General features: G+C 38.5%; 1 protein-coding gene across 1 annotated transcript; it reads right to left on the bottom strand.

The window, feature by feature from the left end:
- Window positions 1–2475: 2475 nt before the first annotated feature.
- On the bottom strand, window positions 2476–21421 carry E2F8 (E2F transcription factor 8). Its single transcript, XM_063318041.1, has 13 exons — window positions 21404–21421; window positions 16578–16838; window positions 16184–16340; window positions 14149–14448; window positions 12287–12448; window positions 10938–11075; window positions 10442–10642; window positions 9821–9911; window positions 9234–9726; window positions 7895–8107; window positions 6613–6710; window positions 4350–4755; window positions 2476–2559 (listed from the first exon to the last, which is right to left on the bottom strand). The coding sequence occupies exons 1-13, from the start codon at window positions 21419–21421 to the stop codon at window positions 2476–2478; spliced, it is 2622 nt and encodes an 873-aa protein (XP_063174111.1).
- Window positions 21422–21874: the final 453 nt, after the last annotated feature.

The following is a 21874-nucleotide window of genomic DNA, read 5'->3' as shown; positions in this document are numbered from 1 at the left end:
AACCATAAACAATTTGAGGTATGCAGATGACACATTATTGGCTGAAAATAAGGAAGAGCTGGAAAAAATGATTCTGAAAATCAAGGAAGAAAGTGAAAAAATGGGGTTGAACTTTAACATCAGGAAAACAAAGATAATGACAACAGTAGCAGATGGACAAGTGACGTTTAAAATTAATAATGAGGAAATTGAATCAGTCCAGGATTTCAACTTTCTCGGATCAAAAATTGTTCACGATGGCAAATCTACACCTGAAATCAAACTCAAGGTAACTTTAGGCTGCGCTGCAATGGTCAGCATGATTAAGATCTGGAAGAGCAAAGATATCACCCTAAATAAAGGCAGACTAGTCAGAGCAATAGTCTTTCCCATAATGATGTATGGGTGTGAGAGTTGAACAATAAGAATGGACTGAAGAACTGATGCATTTGAATTGTGGTGCTGGTGTGGATTGGTACATTTACCGTTGACAGTCAGAGTAACCAACAGAGAAGTCCATAAAGTTGCCAAGAGTCGGACACGACTGAATGGTTAAAGCAGCAGCAGCAGCAGCAATCATGAAGTCTCCCTTAGTTCATGCTTACTCATGTTGACTACCATGCTAGGAACAATAAAAGGAGAGGATATTCCTGGAGGACACTACCAATGGCTTCTGATCATATTGGTTACATATTACCTCCAGCATTGAATCTGACTACCAACCGATAGGGAACCCAAGGGAGCGGGTTAATGTCCTTTTGTGGACTCCCCATGAACAGAATACTGAGCTGATAGGCTTATTAAGGGATATGCAGGAATTCTTGTTCTTATAAATATATGTTAAGGGTAATTTTTCTAGCCCAATAATCTCATATCCTGTATGTCTACTCCAAAACAAGTCCACTGAGTTCCTAAACCCAAGTACATAGAATTGCAGCAAAGAATGGAAAACATTTATCCATGTACATTTAAAAGTTGTAATTTAAGTAGCTCAAGAGTAATGTATAGCAGACTTCTTTAAAATGTTTTATTTATCTACGAATATATGAGTATATGACAATTATTCATCATATGATATTCTTCAAACTGTGTATTTGCCTGCATCACTGATACAACATTTCAGCAGGCAAACATGCACTATGCAAGTGATCAGTGTATTACAGCAAGAGTCACAGAATACTATTACATACAACTTTTTCCCAAGGGAAACAGATAAGCACCAAAATAATGTCATCTATACTGTAGTTTTAAGCGGAAGTGCAGACTTACTTAAAAAAAGGATAGAAAGTGCAAGATGCAATTGAGTTAACCAAACATGCACGCTACACATACCATACAAGTGATTGAAAACAGCTTATCAAAAACAACTTCATCAGTCCCAAAAATGACTTCGTTGGTCACAAGGTCATGTAAAGGAATTCAACCAAACTAGTTAACTAATAATGTCACTTTCATGATAGGCAGCAGGAAATAAGGCATGGCTGAAATAGGTATCACAAAAGTAACCAACATACGAATGGAAGAAATTGCAGGTGGCATTTCTGTTTAGGAGCCAGAACCAGAACTTACACGGAAATTCTTTTTGTTCTGTAGTTGATCTTATAGTAGTATAACAACAAACACCAATTACTGTATTTTTTTTTCCTATCCAGAATACAGGGAATTTGCAGGAGTTAAAGATACAAGATATTTCATGAAATAAAGCAGAGGAATAATTCATTAAGCTGTCGCATACTGTTGACATCCAACTACTTAAAGCATGTTGAAAAAGGCACAGAGGATAGTTGACCAATCATACACGGAATAGGCCCAAACCAGGGTAATTATTTCAGGCTGAAATTACAATCTTTTTTTATGTCTAGAAAAACGATTTGGGGAGGTACTCCAACAAACAAGACAGAAGATACTGATCAGGAAACCATTAGATCTTTTATCATGAAAACTTTAAAAAATCAGATTCAGTTTTTAATTTGAAGGAAATAGATTAAATAAACATTAACTTATCTATTCCATTTAAATTTACATTGACATGATTAACCTTACAACAAAGAATTACAATGGCATTTAAAAACTAAAGTAACTAGAGCCTCTATACTTTTAAAAACATTGCATTCTATGCTTGATACTTGGAATGTGCTGTTTGTGTATTATTATTTACAGATAAAGAAAAGCTTTATATTTCATAAAGTTATTGCCAGCTGATGGAATTATAAATTACTTATTTAAAAATGTTGATGTATATCCTTCATTAAAAAAAGAGTACCTCAATAAACTAGATAAAAGTAAAAAAAAATCCAGCATGAAAAAAACATTCCTATGCCTAAAAATAATTTCAAAGTACAATTTTAATATAACAGGAACCAAGTATTGCAATTATATTTGTTTCAGGTGGGGATGCAATATTTTCTTCCAGAAAATGTGTGTTCTGTTGATCCATCAAGTTCTCTTCAGAATTAGCAGTGTTTCTTGGAAAAGTCATTCTGATTCACAAGAGGATTAATGAAAGCCAGGATCTAGGCCTGGCTCACTTGGTGTTTCATGGCCTTTCTTAGAATCTTTGAATGTTACAGGAACAGTGGTCTAGACGAAAGGAAAAAACCATGTTATTTGCAAGCCAGCTAGCTGAAATAACTTAGTTTCTTTAACATGAAATAGACAAGAGGCATATCTAGTTTATTATTACTATTAGTTTGCAGATCATCCTATATGGGATTTGATGGCACATAATTAATCAGCATGCTGCTTTATCTTTTTCACCACCAGGGAGATGTAGAATTTTTGAACAGTTGCTTGGATGTATGTGGGAAACATGCTGATGCTTAGTCCAAATGAAATGCTATGGATAGATAACCATCAGTCTTGGAAGGAGTTACAGCTGAATAACCAACATCACAACTATGAGTTCTGCTAGATTTCAAGTCTATGGTGTGCGGGTATCATCTGTGTCTTATCACCTTTGTTTCTTTCTGGAAACTGTGCTCAGTTAGCCATGCACTGATGTCATGCAAATTGATGTTGCAAAGGGCTCTGTGCAGGGCTGCTTTTAAGGACAGTTGGGAAATTTCAGCTGGATCAGAACGCAGTCAGATAGATGGATGCATGTTGTGGCTAAGTATTAGTAATAATATTACATAGGTATTTTATCAATTGCATTAGGCTTTGCTGCATTTCCAGGATCAGTGCTAGCTCACTGGAACAAAAAGCCTCAGGTGAGCTCCAGAATTGGGAAGTCTTGTGGAAGTCTCTCCTGCATTGGTCTAACAACTTTTTGTTACTGCAAGGGAATAAATCCCCTTCAGAATAATGTTTAGGCTTCTATACACTACAACTTAATGAAAGGAAAAACATTAAAAAGGAATAAATGAAAAGAACGGTGTATTTTTTTATAATGTTCACTCAGCAGAATCCATTCATACATTTGGTCCCATAATCAGTTTCTATTCTTCCTAATATTCCCTTCAACTAATAACACTGGCTGTATAAGTCATATGCCAACTTAATTCTAAAAACCAAAACATGCCAGACAGGACTTGTACAATTTCCAAAGATACCCAGGTAATTGGTTGGCATACCTCCTTCTCTTAAAGTCTCCAAAAAATGGCTATAAATTAATAAGAGAACAGTGGTTTCATTTCCCTTGAAGCTAGTAAAATATTGTCAAATTTGGCAGTAGTATAAGGAATTAGTGTTTTTTTCAAGCTCCTTTATAAAAATCAAATATAAGTGAATATGAAGTAAATTATGGGCTTATATACAGATATACATGGGATATACAGGTACTTTAAAAAAGCATTACTGTATATACTTGTTATCAGTTGGATGCAATGGGAAGTATCTATCTAGAGTTCAGATTGCAGAGGGTTAGGCTGCTTCTTAATAGAGGCTTAAGCAGTGCAAGTGCTGTGCAGGCTTCCAATTAGAAAACTGCAAAGCAATTAAAATCTTCAATTTTTCCAGTGGCCCTCTTGTTGCCTTTCTCAGTAGTCTGATGTGTTTTATATAGTTTTTATCAGATAATTTTTCTAAGACAAGTATTTCACATTCTAAGAGCTCAATGAATGCTCTAGTATTCTAGTATCATATATCAATTTATAGGCTTCTGCAAATCTTTGGAACAAAGCTTGGATGCACTTTCCCATTTTCCAAGGAAAAAAATGAAACTAAGTGACTGTGGATGTGCACATGCATGCGCACACCCAACCAGATATAGCCAACAGCAGTTTCCAAAACAGCTTTGCAAGCCTGGAAAAAGATGTGGCTTTTGACTATTTAAAGAGAGATGCTTTGTATGTGCTTCTGTATATTCAGAAGTACCTCTCTGGAAGGATTTGCAGAGCCCCATTACTTATTTTTTTTAAAAATCCTCTTACCTCCTGAGTAGTAGTTGGAACCAATTCTCCATGTAAGTCATGGTTATCCCTTAGTAAGACATTCTGCAATACAGTCGCTTGCTGCAATCTTACACTTACTGGGACAGGACTAACATGTTCTGCTCCCTGACAAATGAAAGCAGATTGATGTACATGATCTGCAGACATCTGTACATTGGCTGGCAACTGTTGTAGCATAATATTCAGAACTAAGGTGCTCTGAGACTGAGTAGGATTAACATGGACTGAAGAAACAGCACTACCATTCCCTGAGGATGTGGTTGCTACAGAAGGTGGTGGTAGCATTAGGTTAAGAGGTGTTATATGAAAAGTAGGGAAACTAGATGTCACTGGAATTCGACCTATGGCAAAAAAGAAAGATAACACGCTATTACAAGAGAACACACTTTATGCCTTGGGACTTGTATTAATATGCAAAAAGCAGTTTAGTACAGCGAACTACTGTGAATTTGGAGAAGGTGGCAATTAAGCATCAGGAAGTAATGGGTTTGAGAAGAGGTATTGACCAGGGCTGACCAAACTTCTCTGTAGCCAAAAAGCTTCATAAGTAAAATAATTATACCTGGTTTCCTTGTCTCAAATCCTGCATTCCTTAACTGCTTATAGAAGATGTCAAAATGAATGAACTCTGAATATGTCATGTTCCCGTTCCGATGTTTATGGTTCCTCGTAACGTTTCACATGTCATATCTGCAGTTGCGTGCCTGCCTGGCCACGCTGGTAAATTTCCTTTGTGCTGACTTGTGATCTTCTGGAATGTATGTTTGGGTTATCTCTGCTGTTCAAGGTTACTTTCTCAGGCCGATTCTAACGGTTGCTAGCATCTGGGGTGGGTGGTTGCTATGCTAGCCTGAGGGGAGGGTTCGCAACGGGAGCAAGGCTTTTTAAGTTTGTAATTGGCGCGCTTTTGCTCATTCTCAGCTTTCTTCGTACTTTGCATACTATTCATTCAATAAATTAGTTTTCTCTAGTAATTACTGATGAGACTCCTTTTATTGGAATAGGCAATCATTACATAAAGCTGAGAATTCTTTAATATCAGTCTGCTAGCATCCATCCAGTTTCCTGTGAGGAGTTTAATTAGCGATGACTGAAACTGCCCCAACCTCAACCACCGGCTCGGGGGAAAGTCAGCTCTCCAGAGGTGGGGAACAAGAGCCCATGGGACCGCGGAGAGAGGGGACTCTCACGCCAGGGTCGGATGACCTCTCCGAGGCAACGGATTCCAGTTGCGATACGGAGAAGGCAGTGAAGTCAGTGGTAGTCAAGAAGACGGAGGGACCCTTGTATGGGTCGCCACCAGCCCCAGCCAAGCCGGTGTATTCCTCGCTGTTTCCGACCGTGCAGATCACCAAAAGGACAAGAGCAGTGACACCAACGGAGATGGAGACGGAGAAATCCCAGCAGCTGGAGGCGAGGATGAAATCCATAGAGGATTTGTTGGCAAAGTTAACCTTTACCAGGGACACTCAGAAAAAGGAAAATATGGGAGGTGAAGAAGGTAGTGACTCTCCTGACACCTCCGCGTCCCCAACCCCCCCTCCCCCCGTAGACAAACAGGGAAAGCAACGGAAATATTGGGGGGGAGGGCCCCCGCCGAGCAGGCCTCCAAAGAAAGCCTCCTTACCTTCCCCAAGTAGGGAGCAGAAGGAGAGAGGACGGAGCCGGGAGGGGGGGAGACGTGTGAAACTTCGACTGGCAGAGGCTCAAGAAATAGCGCCAGAGGGGCAGGAGGAAGAGCCACCACAGCCACGAAGGGCTAAGCACAAAAAGAGACACGATAGCCCAACCCGGGTCCAATATCGAGACTTTAATGTGAAGTTTAATGGGGATCCCACAAAGCTGTCATTTTTTTGACGAATGCACACAGCTATATGGAAGAGTTTGGGAGCGTGTTTCGTTCTGAGCGGGCTAAGATTAATGCTGTCGCGACCCAATTAGAGGAGAGGGCAGCAGACTGGTTCGTGAGACTGGTTGACATGGACGCTTTGGAGTTGGATTGCTTTGATGATTTCATGTGGGCAATGAAAATGCATTTTGGTGATCCTCTAGCTGAGGAAAAAGCAAAGGTAGCCCTAAGGGAGTTGGTTCAAGGCTCCAGATCAGTCTCGGATTATGCGCTGGAGTTTCAAGCACTCTCCAGCAAAGTACAGGATTGGTCTGCCACCACCCTTGTAGAGATGTTCAAAGATGGACTAAGACCAGATATACTACGATGGGCGGTTGTATGGTCAACATATACTTACCTAGAATAGAAGAATCATGGGATTTCTTTTCCACTGCATACAACTCAGTTTTCTCCTTACCGGACACAGCTACTTCACTGGTGACCTTGATGTCCTGAGGAAAAGGTCAGAGATAATATGGAGGAAACAAAGTTTAACCTCCCCCCCCACAGTTTTATGTAATGTCCACCTATAGTCTAATCACTATCATTTTTCACTTTTCCTCTGCAACCAATTGCTCACATTGTACCTATCTGCTCTGCTGTTCACCACTTTGAGAGAGGAATATTATCCCTCCATCCCTTCAGTCCTAATTCATTTCAGGACTGCTGGAGATATTTTATACCAAGAAAAAAGATCATCACCTCTCGTTTGGCCCAAAATGTAATATATTCCCAGGGGCAACTATATTGCCTATAGTCCCTTTCCCACTTTTCATTAACAAAGCAAAACATTCATTTCATTAACACCCAGATACAGCAAAGATAATTGGAAATCTAGAATCAAATAATAGGAAAATAGGAGGAGGAAGGAGTATTAGGTATCTTCCCTGCCTTGAGTTATTTATAAAAAATAATAAAGGTGGGATAAAAAAAAATCTAAAAAAAATTTTAGATAGAAAAGGACAGCAAATATACAACTTACAAGCAATCCTTGGTACTGGTATCACTATTGCATAAACAATAAATCATCTCATACTTGTGTCACATTTGTTTATTTGCCTTGTTTCTTTCCTTCCACAGTCACATTAAGTGACAAAGGACTTGTGCATATGAAACATACAGCAGATAATGTACAGTACAATAATTGACCAAAGACCATCAAATTAAGCAGAAATATTTGGGTGGGGAGGAAAATGAAACATGTCTATTAACAATACAAAGGAGTGTTTTTATTCTGAGGTGATACGGATCTTAAGATAGTGGAATAAGAAGTCAACAAAAGTCTTGTCTATCCATTTTACTCTAAGTATCCCACATTACATAAAGAATTGTTGTATGCAAGATGGGCGGCAGAGAAATTTGACAAATAAATAAAGCGAATGCAACAAGTCTTCAATATGTAACCACAGTCTGCATGCAATATAGTATAAAACTTGAACAAGATTCCTAAGAACCAAAATGGGAGTGTATCTATGGCTGCCAACATTGTTCTCTCCTACATTAATCTGGAAGTTACCTTCGTACTTTAAATTGGAATGAAAAGTCTTTTAAATGTGTATTATTAGACTCTTACCTTTTTACCCTTTCAGAAGAGCAAGGTACAGTATCAGTGTATAATGTTTGACAGGAAACATACCTTGGGTATAGAAGCTGCAAATCCTGGAGGCATTTCCTGTGCTATGCCAACTTTATCATACTTAAAAACATCTCCCTGCTTCTTCTGTTCACACCTGAATTCCACTTCTGTGGGTACATGTTTATTTTGCTTTGTTACTGGTGAAATTAAGACTTCCTGATTTAGATGCAAAGCTACAGAAGTCTGGTGGTTTTTATTCTTAACAGACTCACCCTGAAAAATATAGAAATTTAAAATTCTACTTTAGAGAATTTAGATATGCCTTAAGTATATAGTATTTTGATTTGTCACTAAGAAAGATGCTTCCATGTGCAAGAAAAATTAATGCAAAGAAGATTCAAAGTTTTCTTTATGTACAATCCCCTGGTCTTTCCTTGAATAAAAATAATTCAAGCCTTCCATCTTATTCTACACTACATGCTTTGGCTTTATCTAGAAAATTCCTACTTGTTTAAGTTAAATACATCTTAAAATACTAAAAGTGCTAACCTGTTTATCATAATATTAAAGTACATATTTTCTTATTTTTATTTTCTTTTAGCAAAGTACCATCAGGATGATAGGGCTTGCAAGGCACCCTGACAAGACTTGTGCATGTGTAAATAAAAGCAGCCCTTGGAGGTATTTGCTTGACCCCCAAACTTTTCCCTTCCATGCTTCAGATTTCCCTCTTTTATTTAATAGCCTTGCATTTACATTCAACTCCACAGTTTTTCCTCCCAAACTAAATTTCCATATTGGGGGTGGAGCAGGCATCTGGTTTTATTTTCTCCCTGATGGACCCTTAGGAAAGGCGAGGTAAATATGACAGTGACAGCTAGTTGCATAAATTCTGTGTCTGCAAAAGTACACAAAATTTGCAAATTCACTACAGTAGCTACTAGCTTCTTGATATTTGACTACTATTACTGCTTAGCAAAACAGGACTACTTAACCAAAACATTCAATTTCCAGGCTTGGTATGATGGTAGGGGAAGATTATAGATTGCTTCTATTTTTAGCAAATCTCAAGTTGGAGAATTCTTGAACAGGTGGCTACTTAGCTATCGCATAGTTTGGTAGGGAGAGTGATGGTCATCAGATTCAAGGCTGAACTTACCAATGACTTTTTGTTTTTTTAAAAAGCTAACTTCCTATATGTTCAATTAGGAGCCCATCATCTTTCCCCACAATGCCACAGAGTCAGACAACTTCTGAGGTTTTCTTTAGGAAATCCAAAAACTCTGGTGATTGGGGCACCAGAACAAAGCAGCTGCCCTTAATAAAAACTTCCTTCTTCATGGGCTCCACTGCAATACCCATTTAATACATGGAGCAAGTACACTTCAAGACAGCTTACCAACAGTGAATCGTGAAGCTCCACCTCTTCACTCTTACATTTTTTAATTGGAGTGTCCTCTAGTAACAGGTTAGATCTTTTAAAACATTTCCCAGGCATCAAGTCATCTGTTGTTCCATCTGGTTCCTTAGTTAGCCTGAGTTGCAGATCTTCAGCCTTTTCCCAAGTATTAGAACTGTCTTTAGTAAATGTTCCAGCAGGAGCTACCTGTGAATTAGCTTCCACAGGAGACTTACTTTCAACCACATTAGTAGCAGAAACAGGGTGTGGCATGTAATTTGGACTGTATGTTGTCACTACCTGTACGTGGGATGGATTCAGATATACTGCACATGGTACACTAGAAAGGACAGGGGGAAGCGTGGCTGGTAACTCTGAGTTGGAGGTCAGGGATAAGATTGCAGCTTGAGAAGGCAACAAGCCTGCTTTGGACTTCAAACAAAATTCAGAAGGTGAAGTGTGTTCCAATTTCTTTTTTACCTTTTCCAATTCCCTAAGAAAAGAAATTTGGTGTTAAAAGTCTTGCTATGAATTGCTGATTTCAACAGATAGCTTAATATGTATTAACTACAATTACCACGCCTCACATAGAAATATATCTTGATTGTTCATCTAATTGTTGCTTGCATATTGCTGCAAGTTGAGCCATCTTGCTTGGAAAAGGTGAAGGATCTGGACCTTTTTAAGAAAAGAAAGAGGCATGAGTTATTTATAAAAATAATAAAGGCAGGATAGAAAACAGACAAACAAAATTTAACTTGGATATTATTTAAGACCTAGCAGCTCAGAACCAGTTGAACCTCCTTCTAAAGCCCAACACTAATAGCACTTACGTGATTTGGCTTATGGCCTATTGTTATGATCTAGATTAGTGTCTTTGACCCAGCCTGCGCCATGAAGAGATAAGATGACAGAAAACTGTCATATGTATCTCCTTATAATCAGTTTATTTTATGTACCTAAAACCATTAAGTTCTGGCTTTTCCAAATCTCCAAGTGCAACGTATACACATGAATTGCATTGTCATAAAATGAATAGTCAGAAAGACTGCTCAAAAACAAGCAAGCAGACTCGGAGGTTGCATCCTCTGCTTATGAAGCATATATACACATTTGTATCCTGCAGTAAAAGATTAAGCACAAATACCACCATTTCTTATTTTAAGAGCTTCTCCAGAATTACATGAGACATTTTGTATCCTACATACCTGAATGATTTTTGACAGGGCTGCTTGGAGCAGAACGGCTCTTTCTCTGATCATTTTGTTCACTCCTTGCCAGTCTTATCAAAGATGGATGCCGTGTGAAATTTTGTTTGTTACTAGTAGGGAAGAGATTCTTGGAACAATGCTCTTTACAAGATTTACCTTCCAAAGGAGGTGAGGCTGCATCCAGTTTTGGCTCAGTATCTATGATATAATCATACACAGAACTTCAGTGTACCAGTTTTACATTCTTTGTTTTGACAGAGTCATCATTTTTAAATATCTCCATCAAAACAGGTAATTAGTACTCTAATTATGAATATGCATGGTGAGGCATTACGTTAATATAGTGACAAACCAGCCAAATGGAGAAATTAACCATTTTAACTGATACGGCTTTTATAGGCTGGAAATAGCACAAGTGAGCAGAAATTAATATTAAATCTAGTTCTAGTTCAAAAACAATCTAAGTCTAGTTCAAAAGTAATAATGCACCTACCTTTAGTATCAGAAAAAACATCTGGCCCTATCCATTTAAATGCTGGCTTGCGGCCCTTCTCTTCCATAATGTGAACCTTCTTGATGAGCTCAAGGCTACTGAGAACATTAGCAATATCATAGAGTCTTCGGATTTTAGCTGAAATAAGTTAAAAAGCTAATGAAAAATACAAAAACAGAAATTCAATATTGTTAAAGCTAGAGTCTCTCTTCTCCTTCCTGCTATGCTGTTCTAAATGTAGATACAACAGAGACATTTCACTTTGAGGGATCTATGACACAAGGGGTATAAACAGGCCAGGGTGGACATTTAATATTTTGCATTCCTCTGCCAAATCCCATGTTTAGTATTTTTAAAACACAGTTGCTTTTTTTTCCCCCTATGGAAGTGGGGAGAAATGTTTGATGGCAGTGATGATTTGTAAACAGAGAATTAAAATTATTCAATGCAGGTTTTAGGAATTTGGATCCTAAACATTCTTCCCAGGAATGATCTTTGGAAGGTCACTCTCAGTTCAGGTTATAATGATTTGGATGCCATTTTTAAGCATGCATCACTTTTGTTTTATTCAGTGAAAATTGGGAGGCGGAGGACTGAAAGTTTTAAAAAACGGAGAGTCAAACAGAATAGAGCAGAGCAAGAAACAGTACTGTGGGAAAGCTTTCCTCTTTGAAGCCAAGGGAAGCAACTTCAATAACCAATCAAACGCTTGTTACGGTGGCCTGGACAGTTATGTCAATCGGTCAGAATTGCCATGGAGTGCCGTCTCTGAGACTTTGGTCAATTGTCCTAGCAGTCTATCACAAAGAAGATGAGATGGCTTGGTATCATTTCTGCTGCTTGGAAAAAGAGCATGGTGGGGGAACAAGCAGATAGAGAGGAGGAGGGGATTGCAGTAAAATGAACATTAGACACCTCAGGCAATTTTATTAGGGTTTCATACAGTCTGTGAGAAAAGATTTCTGAGAGATGATAATAGATAATTTAAAACCAAAAAGGGATGTACTTTAAGATGCAAGCTTTCTGAGAAGTAGTTACTCCCATCACAATGACCGCTGTCACACATCTCATAATGCAGCTTGATTTTTACCTCAGCATGTTGTGAGAATGCAGCCACTGTTTCACATAAAATCATGGTTTACCATGGCAGTCTATAATCCATATACTGCCCCTTAGCACCCTGCCACTGAAATTTGACAACAAAATTCTGGCCAGTTTTTCAGGAGATTGGGAGCAATTTGCTTCCTAGCAGGCAAAGAAGTTTCTTTGTATATGCTTATGGCTCACTGTGACTTTTTTCATCACATTAACTAAATCAGGCATACAAGATAGCACTTTTCACCACTTACTTTTAAACTTGCTTTTATCCAATGATTCAAAATGGTCTTCGCCAATCAAACTTTTAGCAGCAACTTCAAGGCTCACAACTTGGGGAGTTGACATAAGAAACAACATTACAAATTTCTGACTCATCACTCTTAAAGACTTGTCTTTACGACTATTTACTGAAGCTGTTCAAAGAAAAGAGAAGATAACCAAATGTAGAAGTAAATCCAAATCACTAATAACTGGAGATGACAAATTTCAGTAAGGTCTGATTTTGGTCAATTACTAGGATGTGTTTTAGTTGCTCAATTAATTGCTTAAATTTGCATCAATAAATACAGGTAGTCCTTGTTTAGCAACCTACCTGTATAATTGTACAATCGTTTGCAGTTATGATGGTGCTGAAAAAGTAATTTTGTGGCCAATGCCCACATTTACGACCTTTGCAGTGTCTCTCAGTCATGTGTCTGCCATTACAGTCAGTTAGTACACACTGTCCTGTGCCTGACCCGTTTTTTCTCTCCCCCCCCCACTTGCAGAGCGAACCGATTGCCTAAACTAACTATCCTGTCTGCAAGAGAATTCCATCTGGCAGGGTCCAGGAGGCGGGCCTTCTCTGCAGCAGCTCCCACCCTTTGGAACATCCTTCCCCCAGAAGTGTGGTTAGCTCCTCTCTTCTGGACTTCAGAAAACAGCTGAAAACCTGGTTTTGTCACCATGCTTGGAGTGGGGAGAGGAAGAGCCATTCTTGGGGCTGGTTAGTTCCCTGGCCCTGCAGGGACCAGCCTTACTCCTTTATGGGCTGAATTTGATCTGCCCTTACTTGGATTTTATTGTATTTTGTATTTTTTGAGTATTGGTATTATTTGTAATTTTATTGAATTTTAAATTGTTTTTACTGTGAACCACCCAGGGTCCCCCATGTGGGGGAGATGGGCAGTGATAAAAATATGATCAAATCAATCAATCAGTCAATCTCCTCGTGAGATGCTTTTCTCTGCAATGCAGGGCATCTCTAAAAAGTACTAACCACAAGTTAACAAGCTCAGCTCTGTGACCTTAATAAGTTGACTAGAACCCTCTGGCTCCCTGTCACTGCTGCCTGACACTGACAAGACCCTAATCAATTTCACACTAAAGGCTTTTGTCTGTCTCCTAAGGGGCTCACCCAGAGCAGGCTAGGCAAACAGCCGGCACTAGCGCATTCCTTTCTATGTGTATTCCCCATTGTGTGTCTGCTTACTCTCTTGTAATCCTTTCTTCTCCAATGAATGTAAACACAAACATCAGTTCCCTTCTTGCTAATTATCCCAGCGCCAGGGTGAGCGTTCCAAAGGGTGGGTGAGTGGGGAAAAAGGGCTATAAGATTTGCCCTTTCACCCGGCTTCTTCGTGAGTCAAGTTCCAGAAACCTTCTCCGCTCTGGGCTCATATCCTTCACTCTGAAGCAAAGGAAAGCTGAAGTAAAATCATAAGCACAGTTGTGGTCATGTGATTTTCCACTTAGTGACTGCTTTGGTTAATGACTGAGTTGCTGGTCCCAATTGTATTTGCTTAATGAGGACTACCACGATTGAACGGATTATGTATGTTTGTATATATGTATATATATATGCATATATATATGTATATGTGTCTGTCTGTCTATCTATCTGATCCTGTTCCTAGCTGACTGTGGATGGGGATCACACACCATACTAGATCCCATTTTAGAAAAGGCTCAAGGAGGTTAATGCCTTTTAGGATGGTTTTCCCATCTGCAATTTTTCTAAGTAGTGGTATTAAAATCGCTTTTAAATATAGTTAATCTAATTAATGGATTACACCCTACATTTTAGCAAATGGAATCATAGGACATATCCATCTAACAACATGCCTAAAATTACCTGCTTGAAGCTCCATTCCAGGAAGTTCCACAAAGTCTGTATGATAATTTGGCCTAGCATGCTTTGGCATCGATTCAATGTTCTGGCCAATATTTCCAGTCTCTTGCCCAATTTTTCCTTTTTTAATCAGTTCAATTTGTTGCAAGTACTTGTTTTTCTCAGCTACTTTTTTCAAAACCTGCAGTGTTTTTTTAAGATTATGACGCCCATGCCAGGAATACCTGTTTTTGGCAAGTCGGCTCACCATGTGAAGACTTTCTAATACATTCATTATGTCATAGATGCGCCTGCGCTCAATATCTGTAATGATGAAAACATCACAAATTATTTTCAGTTTCTTTTTCAATCTCACCATTTTCCTAAGGTATGCAGCTGAAATATTTTAACAGTCAAAATAAATTACAGGACTTCAATTATTCAAAATATAATCAAGAATATTATTAACATTCAACACAATTTGAACGTAAGCTATTTGTGGTGAAGCAAAGGAGGAAAGATGTTAGAATAGTCAGAAGTGCTAATCAGGTATGATTCCAGAATAGGAAAGTATATAGGCATTGGTCCTGCTGCCAACAACATTATATGTGCTGGACTCCTTTTTTAAGTACTTGATCTCTATACACTGAGTGTCAAAGCCTGAAAATGATTTTTCTTGGATTGCTAGAACACATGCTGTTTTATTGGATCCCAGTTGCTTCAGTTAGCATAAACATATGGCCCTTTCAAACTACCCAGATGGGAGTGGGGCTGATACATTGTGCTATAGAAGAACATGCTTTTTAAGTGATCTCTGTGATCCTTGAAGAGAGTCTGGCCAGAACTTACTTGTTAGATTTCTAATAAATACCCTAGATCAGGGTTCCCCAAAGTGGTAAATATCAACCCCCAAGGGTCAATGAGACTATCTAAGGGATCAATAAATAGCTAGGGGTCAAAAGGGGGTCAGTAAATGTCTGGGGTTCGGTCAATAGGTGGTTGGCAAATGATGGAAGATTGACTGGGGTCAATTAATCCTCTGGGGTCTCTGCAGAGCTCCATGCCAGTCCCTAGTCCTGAAGGCGAGGTGGCTAGCAGAAAGACAGTGTTACCCAGGGTTGGATGGCCAGCCACCAGTGACAGCAGCCTTGAGTTGTCTCTATTATATTATTATTCTTAGTACTATTAAAGTAGTATTTATTAGATTATTTTCATATAATAAACGTTTGGGGATTGATGAACAATCTGAAACTTCATGAAGGGGTCAATGAGCTGAAGAATTTGGGGACCCCTATTCTAGGTCTTCTAGGAATATTTTTTTAACGTATTTTGCTTGATGCTTTCTAGTTGTGTTTTGGGGTTTCTTTTTTTAATTGATGTACACTAGTTTCCAAGGCCCCTGTATCTTGAGCCTTTTTAATATGCATAAGAAAAAAACTGAAAAAGAGAAAAAAATGATATTGACCTTCCTAAGAATTTTAAGATGCCAAGGAGCAAAACATACACCTGATCTGTGGTTTGAAAATCCAGTTATATTTTCACAAATCTGCAATTAGCAAGTGGTATTCTTTAGAGATACATATATAAGCAGTGTATTTTACACACTAAGCAGTGTATAAAATAAAATACAGTAAAATTATTACCATTTTTAATAAAATCCAAAGGATAAAAAATATATGCTTGGAATGCTACTTCATTTGGTAAGTAAACCCTCCAGTTCAGAAGGGGCTTGAGGTATTCCAGACATGAATTCTGTCTGGATGAACTATGAATTTTGAATTGTACCAGCAAATTCTACAGGAAAATGTCAGGCTATCTCTCCATGATGCTATGGCCAAAACAACCTTGTTTACAACTACTCCAATTGCTGCTAGTTCAGAGGATTTCAAAAACTGCTGAACTACCCCAGAAAAGCATGGTGTAGAAGAGATTCTGCACAATGTGGAGGGAGAATAGAACATTCTGTTCTTGAACGAGTGAATTCTGTATATCTGCATTACCTTTTAGTAGCTGTATGCTTTCTCCAGCAAAAAAAAAAAAATCCAAAGCCCAAACTTACTTAGATCTTCCGCTACCTCATCAAGGCATATTTCATTATTTTTAGAAAAGTTAGGATAACTGGGATAGCGGGCTAAGAATTTATGACATAGCAATCCAAGGCTCTTCTCTTTACGGCTTGGTTGAGACTTTTCATACTCATCTCCTGACAAATGATCCTGCAGAAAGAAAGGGGAAAAAAAGCTCTTCTATCACAGCTTGATATCCTCAAAATTTAACCTGCACTCCAGATTTTAAGTGTAACAGAGGAGAACGGGTTGAATCAATACGTTGTCAAGCAACGTACTTTCCAAATATATATTTAAAGATTGGGTATAATATAGTCTTGTTTTTACATTTATAACAACTACAACTACCATTACTACTACAAAATGAAACAAGAAAAATGTTTTTACCTCAAGGCTTTCACTTTTACCATCTGACTTTTTTTTTTCCTGTTCTCGATTTCTAATCTCAGGACTAGCTGCACTAATCAGCATTTTAAGGTTAGAGGTCGGGGTCCATGGATCACCAGAAGAACTTTCATCGGGCTTTGGTGGTGTGGTCAGATGGTCAGGAGCAGTAGGCTGGACCTCTGCCAAAAGCCAGTTGGGGGTTGCCGTTTGTTTCAGAGGTGTTTTCACTGGGCTTTCAGGTGCTCCAAAACATTGATTTTCCTAAGCCAGGAAAGAAAAAAAAAAACATGACTCAAAATTGGAACAATGCTGAGCATTAAAATGTTGATTCAAAGCTTGATCATAGTATTTGAAGACATACTGTATTTTTTGCCAAAATTGGCACTTATTTATTTCTGCTGGATTTTACAGAACTCACTTTTATTTAAAACAACATAGCTACCTTCTTGGTCACCCTGAACATTTATCAGAACCCTGTGCTTGGCCAAAGATGATACAAGGATCAAAAACATTTTCTGCTCAGATTTTTTATCATGCTTTTTTGGGGTTAGCATAATATATAAACAGCCCCATTATGACCTAGCTTTTCACTGCACACCCTGTTGTAAAAATTCCTGGATTAATGTTATATGTGAATGCAGTCAGTGTTCTAAAGGGAAATGCAAAACAGAATACTCCTATTGAAAACGTAATATATTAGGTATTTTAGAATGATAATGGATTAATATACTGAATGCTCACAGTGCATTTATATAAACTGTTACAAGAGGACATGGGGTTTCTATATTCATCCTCTGTCTGAACAGTAACACAGTATTTATTAAAGGCATGGGACAAATTTGGAAGCAGCTGACATCATTCAGTTCAAATGGTTAGCCAAAGTTGCAGAGGTCAGCTGCAAGGTCATAAAATATTATACTTTTGGGTAACACTTCAAAACACTTAAGTTTCTATATTGCTGAAATTATTGATTTCACTCTTTTCCTCACTGTTATTACGAATATTGCAAAGACTACTATAGCATAGTTACTACGTTAACTGTTTCAGTCAAACAATATTGTGTTGACAATGGTAAGGCAGTCATTAAGTGCAACGTCACATGACTGTGACTTGCGACTTCCTGTCGGCTTCCCCATTGACTTTGCTTGTCAGAAGCCAGCTGTGAAGGTTGCAAATAGCGACCATGTGACTGTGGGACGCTGGGACTGTCATAAATGTGTGCTGGTTGCCAAGTGCCCAAATTGCGATCATGTGACCACAGAGATGCTGTGATGGCTGCAACTTCGAGAACCGGTCTTAAGTCTGCTTCTTCAGTGGTGCCATAATTTTGAATGGTTGCTGAATAAGTGGTCGGTAAGTGAGGGCTACCTGTACTGCTACTTTACCCAATGGCAGTCTGTGCTATATTTATTGACTGCTGGCTGGTTCATTTACTGTTGATAGTTTATCATAAAAGGCAGCAACTATCCACCACTTCAATATCTTCACTGTCAGTTCTAAAGCTGGTTGCTGTACCTGTTGTCATTAGTTTTTTTTTCTTTATATTTAATCTTAGTCCTCTGTTTTTCACTGTGCATTTTGATTTTCATTACTAGAGCTTTCTAGTATTGCATTTGCATTTTCAGCTATTAGTGTCATCAGCATAACACAGATTTATGTTTCTTCCTCCAATTTAATTTCACCTTCTTCCAACACCGCTTCCCTCCATATATATGCAAATTATATAAATTCATACATAATCAAAGGCCTTTCCATAATCAATGAAGCGCATATTGACTTCTTGCTATTCTTTTCCTTTCACAATTATCCAGCATATGTCAGCAATGTTTCTTACTCCTTGGCTTTTTGTAAAGCCAGCTTGAACATTTGGCATCTCTCTTTTCAAGCAGGCATGTAACACCTGAAGTCTCAAAGAACTCCAAGGTAACATCTAAGGAACTAAAAGCCTCCCTTGCACTGGTGAATGTTAGCATTCATGAGACCACCTTCAGGACAACGCTGAACAACAATGGTGTGAGTTGTAAGGAGAAAGCCACTACTCTCCAAAAAGAACATTGCTGCCCATCTACAGTTTGTGAAAGACCACGTGGATAAGCCAGAAGGCCACTGGAAGAATGTGCTGTGGATGGATGTGACCAAAATAGAACTTTTTGGCTTGAATGAGAAGTGTTCTGTTTGGCAAAAGGCAAACACTGCATTTCAGCATAAGAACCTTAACCCACCTGTCAAGCATGGTGGTGGCAGTATCATGGTTTGGGCCTGCTTTGCTGCCTCTGGACTAGGATGGCTTGCTGTCATCGATGAAACTATGAATTCTGAATGGTACCAGCAAATTCTACAGGAAAATGTCAGGCTAGCTGTCTGTGAACTGAAGCTCAAGAGAAGGTGGGTCATGCAGCAAGACAACCACCCAAAACACACAAGTTGTATGACCAAAGAACAGTTAAAGCAGAATTAATGTTTTGGAATGGCCAACTAAAAGGCCTCACCATAATCCTATAGAAATGTTGTAGAAGGACTTGAAGCAGGCAGTTCATGTGAGGAAGCCCACCAACATTCCTGAGCTGAAGCTGTTCTGTAAGGAAGAATGGGCTAAAATTCTTCCAAGCCAATGAGTAGGACTGATCAACAGTTATCGGAAACATTTTGTTGTAGTTATTACTGTCCAAGAGGGGCACACCAGTTATTGAAAGTAAAGGTTCACATACTTTGGCCACACACAAAGTTTTGGACGATTTTCCTCAATACATAAATGAACAAGTATAATGTTTTGGACTCATTTGTTTAATTGGGTTCTCTTTATCTAGGACATGTGGAGAACAGATAATGTTTTAGGTCATATTTATGCAGAAATACTGAAAATTCAAAAGGGTTCATAAACTTTTAAGCACAGCTGTATATATAGATATCATTTAGGTTGTCTGAAGATGGTGTTAGCAATGAAGAGATCATTGTATTAGCAGAAACTGATGAGTCATTCTCCTGTCTTATTTCTGTTTCCTAGCCTTAGAGTCCAACCACATTTTCCTCTTCATTATTTCCAACGTTGGCATTCCAATCACCAACTACAAGCAGCACATTTTGTTTGTGTGTTCTATCTATTTCAAATTGAACTCGACAATAAAACTCATCAACCTCTTCTTCTGCATCAGTGATTGGAACATAAACTTGTTATATTAAAGGATTGTCCATGAGGTCTAAATGATATTATTCGGTCATTGACTGCATTGTACCCAAGTACTATTCTTGCTATATCCTTCCTGACTATGAAAGCCTTGCTGCTCCTTCATTTTTTGTATCCTGAATAGTAAATAGTATGATCTGCTGATGGAAACTGTCCAATTACAGTCCATTTCAATTCACTGATGGCTAAGATACTAATGAGTGGTTAATTCATTTCGTCTTTCACTATGTTGAGCTTTCCCTCGTTCATGATTCTCACATTCCAAGTTCCCACTCTAATTCAGTCTTTATAGTGTTGGATTTTCTTTTCATGCACGGCAACATCAACAACTAGATGTCCCAAAGGCTTTAATCTAGCCATGCCATAAACACCATTAGTATTCAGAAAGATTCTCAGCTCTTCCTCACTAGCATGTTGAACATCTAATCCGAGGGGCTCATCATCCAGCACTATATTATAAATCTTTTATTTTTAATATCCATGTAATTTTCTTGGTAAAATACAGGGGTGGTTTATTTTTATTTTATTCAATTTATAGAACTTATATGGGTGCCTGTCTTATACACAATAATCCTAGGCAGTTCACAACAAAACCCATAAAACAGCAAAATCACTCTTACAAAGGAATAACACTTCCCAACATGGCATCATAACATCCCATGAACTCTACATACGCTGGCTCATCCCCAACTAGCCCAATGCTTGGAGGCAAGAGCCTGGTCTTCATGGCTTTCTGAAAGGCTAAAAGGTTGGGCCCTGCAGATCGCAGGTAGGAGGCCATTCCAAAGGGCCCAGGCAGCTACAGAGAAGGCACACCTCTGAGATCCCACCAGGTAACGTTTAAAGGAAGGGTCCTGGAGCATGCCCACCTTATCCAGCCTGGTGGGATGAGCAGATACCCTCTAGGAGAAGCGGTACCATTGCCTTCACAGTATGAAATGATGCCTTGTTGTTGTCACCGATGTGATTTTCTGTTTTCATTTTTTTTCAAGTAATTTTATTAAAGTTTATAATTACAGTAATGTGATGTTCTGCTTTCAGCAGCTTTCTGTATCACTGCTGCTCAATACAGGTGCCTGCCTTCTTGCTTTAGCTGGACAGCTATGTGACCTTCATGCCTTGGATGACCCTGCTGGGATTATATATTCTTGGCATACACATTTGGCATTCTTTCCTCATCCCTCCCAGAAACACCTCCCATGATGAGGCAACCAAGCAGGACTTGGGGGGAGGGAGCAGTTTCTCAATGCCTATAGAAAACTCTATCTTGATTTCTGTGCACGTATAAATAGAGTGCAACTTCCTCTTTCCACAAGAGAGACTGACAGTACTGCAACTTTGAAGCACATTATACTTGACAGTGTGCACAATTGCTATAAAATTGTCTTAAAATAGACATGGGCAAAAAAAAAAAAGATGTGAGAGGGCACCATCAGATAGGGAAGGAAAAATGTTTGACCCTAGTAAGCTATTTTCTTATCTCCTTCTTTTATGTCAAGAGTGACATAAAACCATATTGCTCAATCAAAACACAGGATTTCTAAAACGTAACAATGAATGACCCTGGAGTTGCTTCAGTTATTCTTACTATTTCAACTTTAAATGCAGACAACTATAGTTTGAAAGGGCTCAGATAAATTACCTTGTTTTCTTTATCCATATCGCCACTATTAGTTTCGGTCTTATATACATTTGTTTAATTAAGCACTATATTGGCTTGGTGGTGGGATATCATTTTTAGCACTCTGAAAGAGAAAAGAAAGAAATATAGAGAAATTAGTTAACATATGAACCTTTAACAAAGATATTCGAATAGGAGAGAAATCTGGACCTAAATTCACCATAGGTATCAATATTTTTAGACAGATGCTGTCCTTACTGTTACATCAGAAAGTTGCATATGGCATAGATATAATAAAGGCTGGTATTTCTGACTCACTCTCTGATTTATATGGCTGCCCATCTCACACGATGTGACCCTGGTCTACTCCTTCTTAAGTTTACTGAAAGCGTTATATAAAAGACTCATTTCATCATATCCATAACGGGTGGTAGATGTTAATATTTATGGGCCTGCCCATGACATCCATGGTATGGAAGATTTTCTATGCTT

The sequence above is a fragment of the Candoia aspera genome, chromosome 1, assembly GCF_035149785.1.
Source record: "Candoia aspera isolate rCanAsp1 chromosome 1, rCanAsp1.hap2, whole genome shotgun sequence".
NCBI lineage: Eukaryota > Metazoa > Chordata > Lepidosauria > Squamata > Boidae > Candoia > Candoia aspera.
This window is presented reverse-complemented; position numbering and strand designations above follow the sequence as displayed.